This window comes from Pagrus pagrus (assembly GCF_965226575.1).
Source record: "Pagrus pagrus genome assembly, chromosome: 14".
Taxonomy (NCBI): domain Eukaryota; kingdom Metazoa; phylum Chordata; class Actinopteri; order Spariformes; family Sparidae; genus Pagrus; species Pagrus pagrus.
Window position 1 is genome coordinate 21,328,279 of NC_140198.1, and position 9,405 is coordinate 21,337,683.

A 9,405-nucleotide genomic window follows, 5' to 3' on the forward strand; every position below is an offset into this window, starting at 1 on the left:
GACCTAAATTAAATGTACTTTCCTTAAAGATATTTCAAAGACACGCTAATGTGCAATAAAGCGCCTGTTACGGAAAGTCACAAACTGTTCCCATGAATCCCATCCGCCTTTACTCATGACTGACACTTTATTTGTCCAATAAACGCAGCCATGACAGACCGCTGTCCAATTGCAGAATTCGAGGGGCGGGACCTCGGCGTTTCATAATAACGCCGTACCACTTCTGTATAAAACAACTCCTCCAACAGATCTCGTAAGCAGAAATGCTGTGCCGGGGTCAACTTGCTGACTAAAACATGAGCCAAGCGATTATCTAAAAGGTAGGTGTTATAATGCCTGTCACTGTCAACATCCTGTAAGGAAATAATATAAAGGCTAAGCTAATGTTGCTAATGTGCGTTATTGGACTAGCCCTGCTCATCCTGCAGCTTACAAACAAATGATGCCAGGGTTATTATCTCGTATTTCACTCTATGTTTGTCTGGAAATGTCTGATCGATAACGTGGTGCAGAATGTAACCTCGGTGACCCTCGACAGGTACAAACAAACCATCATCTGTACCTCCACGTCATATGACTTGAGTTTGTTTTGTGTCGTTTAAAGTGGAATACAGTGGATGTCATGTGTTTACCCTGCACACTGTGCCTGCATGTTGATGTAACATGTTGAAGGCTGAGACCTGCAGCAACAGAATAATCTGAGTTAGTTGCATTTTCCACTGTAGATCTGGCACAAAAGTCTTATTTATACACTCTCATATTTTGTTTTGATCCACCTAATATAAGTTAAATTTTTATCCCATTTTCTGCATTCATGTTAATGTGCTAATTGTACTCTCTTCATCTCTTTTTCCAGGGAATTTTGCAGCCCCTCAAGATGAAGGGTCTTTACCTCGTGGAGCCTGTGGTCGCTCTTTACGCCTTCTCCAGTTTCCTCATCTATCCCCTCGTGCAGCAGTATGTGTACCGGAGGCTCTGGCAGCAGCTGACAAACACCACCTATCCCATCTCTGACAACACCTCCAGATGTGCAGCCACCAACAGCAGCAGCAACCACTCGAGCTACCATGAGGTTAGTCACAAAATCATGTACGAGAGCATGTATTCGTAACATGTGTTTTATTATTATCTTCCACAAGTGAGTAGTTAACTTTTCTAGTATCAACCTGTCTTACAGAAGAACAAGCACTGAAACTTTGCAGTTATATTAATACTGTGAATATTATTTGAGAACTTCTTTATAAACAAACTTTTAAGAGAGGATAAAAATACCCCTGCTCTTCTTTGTGCTTTCTGCCTGCTATTTTTGTGACGCATGTGATGCTGACTCATGTGTCTCGTGTGTCTCGTGTGTCAATAAAAGAAATGTCTTACTGGCAGTAAAAAGAGTCAGGATTCCTTAATGAACCTTCAGCTGGACAAACAATAATTATTTAGGCGTTATTACTGTATTCTTCCACAACTGCTGTTTGTATCTCAGCAGCTGTCTGTGTCCAATGTGTTCAATATTTACTGTCATGAGTCAGCATAAATCTTCCTGTAGCCCTCTCAGATCCCCTCTTACAACACAGGTTAGGTAAAAAGAACTGATTCAGCTTCTGCACCATGAGGTGATATGCAAGGATGACCTGTAAAAATGTCTACTGTTTTGAACATGCTGTTGTAGCAATAATTTAGCTGAAGAGTGATTATCTTATCAAACAACTCAGAATTTCAGAGCCCATAATCACTTATGGCTTCACAGCACCTGCAGTACACCAAAATATACCACATTATGAGTTATAAGAAGAATTAAAAATATTCCTCTGGTGACGTTTTATGTTTATCATGCATTTACATAAGAAACATGAAACACGACAAGGAAGTGAGAGCAAAAACACAGATCATTTGTCTGGAAATAGCCACTCCTGCACCTGTTGCTGTACGACGAACGCCTTGTTCCTTTAGGCCCTGAATGAGAAAACCTCGCATGATTTGTTCTTTCCAAAATGCTTTCATTTCGTTCGATTTCATGACATCAACTTGTGCTGTTTGCCAGAGAGTTAATAGATATAGACTGGTGACAAATTAAAGGAACTGTCTGAATAAATGAGTGAAGAAACAAACGGTTGCTTTGTTATGTTGTCTGGGGCTTTTTGCTGGCATGGTTTGAGTCACCTTGTCCCCTCTGAGGAAAAGGTCACTGTAGCTCAATCCAAAGTTGTCCAGCGCTCTCGCTGCCATCATAAAACCACCAAATGAGGAAATATCTTTTGAAAGAATTGTGTTTCGTCCCTCTAGTACAGTTCCAGAGACTTGTAGAATCGATGCCAAGGCGAATGATAAGACACTTTATATTGGTTTTCCCTGTCCGTAGCTGCTATTCCTGTCAGTCCATACATGATTTTTAGACCTGACCATGCTCTCTCTTTCTCTGTTCCCAGGAGGTACAGAGGCAGGCATCTCTCTTCTCCCTTTACACAGACCTCTTCTCCACAATCCCCTCTCTGATCGTCACCCTGATGCTTGTGGCCTACAGTGACCGGGGAGGACGTAAGATCACGATCATCATGCCTCTCATCGGCACGTTGATCTACAGCTCGACCTTCCTGGCAGTGTCCTACTTTGAGCTCAACATCTATCTGCTCATCGGCTCCTCGCTTCTCAGCTCTCTGTTTGGCGGCATTGGCACGTTCCTGGGTGGCTGTTTCGCCTACATAGCGGACTTGTGTGAGGATCATCATCAGAAGACGCTGCGCATGGCCGGATTGGACATGATGATCGGCCTGTTGTCTGGGGTGGCCGCTATATCGACGGGCTACTTTCTGAGAGCTGCAGGCTTTAACTGGCCTTTCTTCACCTCTGCCATGTGCCAGTGTTTGATCCTACTCTATGCAATTTTCATCCTAGAGGAGACTGTGAAGAAGGCTCCGGCTGATGCCCTTAACATAAACGGGTCTCCTCAACGTTCAGCCTTGAAACAGATGATCTATGGGGTCTACCAGATGTTTGCAGGAGCCAGCCGCAGGTGTAAAACTGTCTTGGCCCTCCTGATGCTCATCTTCACCAGCTTCTCCTTTGCCTATATGGGTGGGGTCTCCTTGATTACACTATATGAGCTTAAAGAACCACTATGCTGGACTGAGATTTTGATTGGCTACGGCGCAGCTCTTTCCACAACTGTGTTCCTGACCAGTTTTGTTGGAGTGTCCGTGTTCACATACTGTGGCGTACCACAGCTGCTCATTGTCCTGATGGGGATCCTGTCCGTCATGTCAGGCATGCTCCTGTTGGCATTTACTAAGACCACCTTACTGATGTTTATAGGTGAGAGACTTGTTCATAACAACTGTGCTGCAAACCACTAATGTATAATAGTTATTGATGTCCTGTTTTGCGGTCTGGAAGCCGTGTTTGTGTTGCTAACCATGACATATGTGATAACAGGTTGATATCTCTGTTAATTAGGCCCTTTTCCATGAGGGTGAAGGTGCTTTATTAAAATAATTAATGTTTGTTAAAAGACAGGACATGTCATGTTAGAAATAAGATGCATTTTAGCTGCAGGGAAAAAAACAAATAGGCACACTGAAGATTAATCGAAAGAAAATTACATAATAATGTAATAAACTTAACAGGCTTGTTACGCAGGTTACTGATTAACAGAGCCTTCATTTCCTACTACTTTTACAAGTTTAAGTATAAAAGTTTCTCCTGTTATAGTATCATGTATGTTTTATTCAATTATGTTATTCTAAGCTGATAAGAAAATATAATTATGATATCACTTAATTTAATTTAATTTAATTTAATATTTTAATTATGATTGTCATATAGCCATTACCCTAATCAGAGGAATTAAATCAGGCATTTTTTATTATGTTTGTCTATGTTAAGCAAACATAACCTGAAAAACCCATGAAATATGACTTTGATTACATTATAGTCACTGTCTATTATGTATTATAAGACCTCTGTCTTCTTTTATTTGTTTACCACAGTGAGGGTGCCGATGCTCTTCGCTATCATGCCTTTCCCTGTGCTGCGCTCCATGATGTCAAAGATCATCTCAAAGTCTGAGCAGGGTGAGTGGGTTCAGGGATTTACAGGAGCCACAGAACCGTGTCTGTGTGTTTATAGAGTCAGAGTCCATGGAAGAGCTGCCTGCTCCAGCAACTTCTCAGTGCACTTGCAAGCAAAGCACTCCAAGTTTCTGTTCAGTCGAGCAAAAAGTGATTTTAGGCCCCATCACTTCTGAAAAAATAGCTTTTTCTTTCTACTTTGTGTTTGTGTGTTTTTGCAGGAGCCCTCTTTGCCTGTCTCTCCTTCTTGGACAGTTTAACCAACAATGTAGCGAACGCAGTCTTCAACAGTGTGTATGCTGTCACCGTGGCATGGTACCCTGGCTTCATTTTTCTGTTGGCTGCAGGACTCTGTGTCGTCCCTCTCGTTGTCCTAGGGTAAGTTCATCATGCAGCGCTCTTGCATGTTTTACTCACTGATTATATTATTATATTATGATATATAAACGTTCGGGTCTGAAAAGTGAATCCCATGCAGGAGTGCCTTAAATCTGCATTATCTCTAATGGCCAGCAGGGGGCGAATCTACAGGTTTCAAAAAGAAGTCTGATTTATGTAAGCTTATGAGAAAATGACCTTGCGTCTAACTTAATTTATTACCTCAGTAAACAGTTTCCTAATGTGTTTATGGTCTAAATTATGGCCCCATTTAGATTAAAATAGACTATAAAGCAGGATATTACTTAGGCTGTGGCTACCTTGTGATTGATAAGTCACTACCACAGCATGTGTTTGCCCTCAGTCAGATCCATTAAGTATATCCTCCCTAGCTCCAGACTCTCATTCAAATATACTCACTTTTGCCTAAAAAAAAAGAAAACTCAAGACTTTAAACGAGAAGTCGACAAACCAATAGGTGACATCACACATAGTGTAGTGTACACTCCAAAGTGCAAATAGTTTGCATAATCACAGGATGTAATCATGAATTTCCAAACTCATGTCCTAGTGTTGCCAGTCATTTTCTTATGTCATCATATATCAACGTGTAGCAGCTTCAAATAGTTTCGAGATAGGTTCATTTGTTTCTCCGAAACATAAAAATCCAGTGAAACCTGTGGTTTGTCTTGGTGCTGTGCACTTGTAGAGAGAGAACTTTTTCATGTAAGCTGTCTGTAATTTTCACAATCTGTTATTTGACATGGACAAGGTGTTTAGAGAGTATTCTCCCTAAAGTTACCAGTTCATTATACAGTTAAATCAGAGCAGTTTATGCCTTTGTAGATATGCTTCAGGTGTAGGGCTGTACTCTGCGGATAGCGTTTCATTACAAGCACCTCTTCTTTCTGCTGAGTCACTGCATGCCAGCTTAGCCTGACTAGAAGAGAGAGAAATGCTTTGCTTTATCGGGGACTTCAGAAAACAAGAAAACCCAGTTCCTCATTCCTGCGTTCACCACTCTAACTTCCTTCACCAGACTGTTTCCCTCCTCATGTGTTTACCATCAACACAGATCCTCTGTTAGATAGACGAGGAAGAAAGGCCATAGAAAGACACTGAGTACGCTGTGTTCTTACATTTATTTTGTTACACTGAGTTGTCAGAGTAGTGCAGCTGAGTCAGTCTGGGAGGTGTAGCGAGAAACATAAAACCTTAGAGTGAATCCACCTCTGTCACATGCACTGCTTCTTCTGTTACACAGTGTGTAGTTATAAAATAACAAAGCCACTGGTTCAGCACTCTCAGTCTAACAGAAAGACAGTATTGCATCACATGTTTTTCTGCCTCTTTTTAACCTGTTTTTCCACGTTTCAGGGTAGTGGGCGTGATAGGAGTGGATGTTGCCAAAGAGGAAGATAGGCCAGAGCCTGTCCTCTCAGGAGAAGAGGAACCTGTTGAAGATCAGAACGACAACAGCCCTCTTCTTATTTAAGCCACGTCAGGGACTGCCAAACCTCACCAGCACTTTGTTCATTTCCTTTTACATTTAGCTTTTGTCCAAAGCGACTTACAATAATTCATACACTGATGGCGGTGGCTGCCATGCAAGGTGCCAACCAGCACATCAGCAGCAGTTTTGAGGTACGGTATCTTGCCCAAGGTCAATTCGACATGCAGACCAGGGGAATCGAACCAGCGACCTTCCGATAACAAGCCGCTGGCTCTACCCCTGAGCCACAGCCACTTTTTCTATGGTTATTTATTCAAAAGTAGCTCAATGACTCTTGTTCTCAGTTTCATAAGCTATTAATGCAGGTTACAGAGTCATCTCCTTTGTTGCCGTGTTTGTTTATGCTGTTGAACCTATATATTATGAAGATGCAACAGGGATTTGTAGGTAAACAATACAGGACGAGGCATCATATCTAAAAGGTCTTCAATTAAAAATGGTGTGCGAGCATTCTAATTTTTTATACCTCAGGATGGTTTGACTGTGACATTACTAACACATTTAAAAGGGATTTTGCGTGTTTTGACAGTTTTACAGTGTGATATAGTTGCATTTTTTAAAATAGAGTATCAGTTATGCAAACTGATTCCCCTTTTTTTTCTCTCTGTCACTCCTTTAATTGCAATATAAGACAAATCTTGTTTACTTTGACGGATATAAGCAACATCATAAACAAGCCTACAATTTAGATGTTTTTTTATTCACTACAACCTACATTAAGTGTTTTGGAATTAAGGAATTAATAAACCTGTGAAGCACATGATCCCCATAGGAAGGAAAGGATTTTAAAATAATGTTATCTATTTACAACATACATTTTAATGGTATGTTTGGTGTTTAAGGCATCATAGGAAAAGCCCTTTTCCTATCGTTATGATGGGAAAAGATTTTATATTTAAATTTAAAAAAAGACCTACACCATGACATATTGTAAATGTATCAGTAGGTTCTTGAGAAGAGAATAATGATGTAATTTAAAATAATTTAAAATTTAAGGAAAAATATGTCATTTTAACAATGAAGGTAAAACACAATGAAATGTGTGTGTGCTTTTCCCAGGAGGAATCTGAGCTTTGTAATAAGTTTTGTTTGCTTTTGGAGGGATATGGATTTTTGTTTTACTTTAGTAATCACACAGTTGGTCAACTTTGGAGTGCAATGTTGTTTTTGACTCAATCATCAATTGTTATATCATCAGTAGTATAAGTATAAGTAAGTATAAGTGGGAATGAAAAGACATAATTCATTTTTTTTTTTTGTTTGAGTTTGTCTCAAAAAGTGCAAATTAAAGCTTTCTTTATGTGTGTGTACATGTGTTTGTGTAAGTATAATTTTTTTAAATTAAAGAAATTGAATAGTTCTCTTTGCGATTCCAGTAAGTTTCTCTTACACTGTCATAAAAAGACAGTTTGTATTAGGTCTTCCTGCTTATAGCCACAATCACTAATGGACATTTATGTGCTGTGTCGTAAACATTGGCAATGACCTTTACCTTTCAAGAATCGGCTGTTTTTGCAAGGAGAACTTTGTCTTGATCCAAAGCCTTCTCACTAACTAGAGACCAAGTTAATAAGAGCATGCAGACTTTGTTATCGTGTCCAAGTTCCAGTTTGAGACGTAGAAATGAAAGAGGAATGAAGAAAAAGGACAGCACCACGGAAGTTATTTCATAAAACGCTGCATATTAAGGTTCAAGCACTCAAAAGAAGAACCATGAATCACATCCACATCTGTGATTTTTTTAGAGATTCAAATACAGAAGTGAAACAATGTGCCAGTTCAGTTTGATAACCAGACTACAGCTTCCTCGCTCTGCATTTAGTGTTCAGCTTGGCATATTCATTCTGTTGCAAGCTGTCACATATATCCGACTCATGAGAGATGTCGCTTCCCACGTGTGAAGAATATATGACGACATCCGCTTCCAAGTCTGTCGTTCTCTATAGTTAAAGATTAACTTGTCAGCAGAAACAAAACACAACACTTTCATGCAGTGAAGGAGATCCTTTCTTGAATTTGACACCAATTTGTGCTCACTTTTCTACACTGTAAGAGGAAATGATAAACGGATTCAAATTCCCTTGCAAGTGAGCTACAGAACTGTTTAAGTGATGCTGTTGTTTGCATATTGACCACTAGATGTCCCTCTTGTAATGCATACAGTCGAACTGACATGCTACACCAACAGTATCATCAGCCAGCACCATAAACATATAAAGCCCTACATAAAACACCAGCTGTTGTGGACATGGAAATATAGGAAATATGTTGAGATCTGTCTTTTGTTATCCTTTATGATCTCTTACAGTACATGAAATGAATCACAAATGTAGACTCTCCTTGCTAAAGTGTACTCTAGATGGCCTTTTTTTTTTTTTTTCAAAGGGTACATAGGGTCTATTGATGGCTCTGGGTTTAGCCATGACAAACTTTGTTATGTTGTCAGCTCAGCCATCTGAAAATTAGTCAAGCGCTGTCTCCACACAATGTCATGGTCCCTAAATCAAGAAAAATGCCATTTGTGAGTCCCCAAATGCAATTAATCTGAGATGCAATTAATCTCTGAAATTATGGTGACCAATTCCTGCTAATTAATGTGAATTAAAGGGGAAAAGCCCCCTTTTTTTCCACATACATGTCAGTTTTTAACTCAACACTGTTTCTCCTCGTCTGACACCTCCAAGTTATTGTATTTGTTTTTCCAAATTTGCCACCTCCTGTCTTTGTCCACCGCAGAGAAGGCTCGTCATTGTGCGTAGATGCATGTGTGTAAAACCTGTTTTTCTAAGACTCGCCCTGTCTCTGGGAGAGATGTGAGATTCAAGGAAAGCCTGTAAGCATGCAAAACGGTGTGTGTCTTATGGATGATGAATGGACATCAGAAATCCTGGCAGGGATCTCATCAGATTTCCATGCTCGGTTTACTCGATTGTTAGTCCAGCGTGGAAACAGAGCAACAAATGCCTGCCACTGCGAAGATAAACGAGATGGCGGCGATGCAATACTCACGTGAATCCGCAGTGAATATCCCGCATAAAATCAGATTAGACTTACACATGATGCATCACGGGTATGGTTATCAGCTCAGCTTTAATTTGGGTCTGTTTGTTGTTGGGATTTTTCATCTCTGCAGCTTTGATTCTACGAACTCTGTTGAGAGAAGTGACGCACACAGGAGGATGGCACACCTCCATGAAGAAACTTAAGTATGCTTGCTTTAAAGCTGGTTCAGTGTAAAAAACATGTAACAGACCTCCTCACACTTAAGAGACATAAAATCTTGTTGCTTTAAAACATTGTTAAAGTAGGTACATGCCAGTGAAAGTGTGTGCAATTTCCTTTTTCTCCCCCCCTTTCTTTAAAATTTACACATGGCACGTCAGTTTGAATTGGCTTCACTCACGGAAACCCAAATGACGTCTGATCATAATGTGCAGTTATTTGATTTCCACC

At 40.1% G+C, this 9,405-nt stretch overlaps 1 protein-coding gene across 1 annotated transcript; it reads left to right on the plus strand.

The window, feature by feature from the left end:
- The first annotated feature begins 229 nt into the window (after positions 1-229).
- Positions 230-7,262, plus strand: LOC311269396 (lysosomal proton-coupled steroid conjugate and bile acid symporter SLC46A3). Its single transcript, XM_084373530.1, has 6 exons — positions 230-320; positions 857-1,072; positions 2,424-3,306; positions 3,981-4,064; positions 4,283-4,439; positions 5,817-7,262. Exons 2-6 carry the CDS (start codon positions 878-880, stop codon positions 5,932-5,934), a joined length of 1,437 nt encoding a protein of 478 aa, XP_084229656.1. The 5' UTR covers positions 230-320; positions 857-877; the 3' UTR covers positions 5,935-7,262.
- Positions 7,263-9,405: the final 2,143 nt, after the last annotated feature.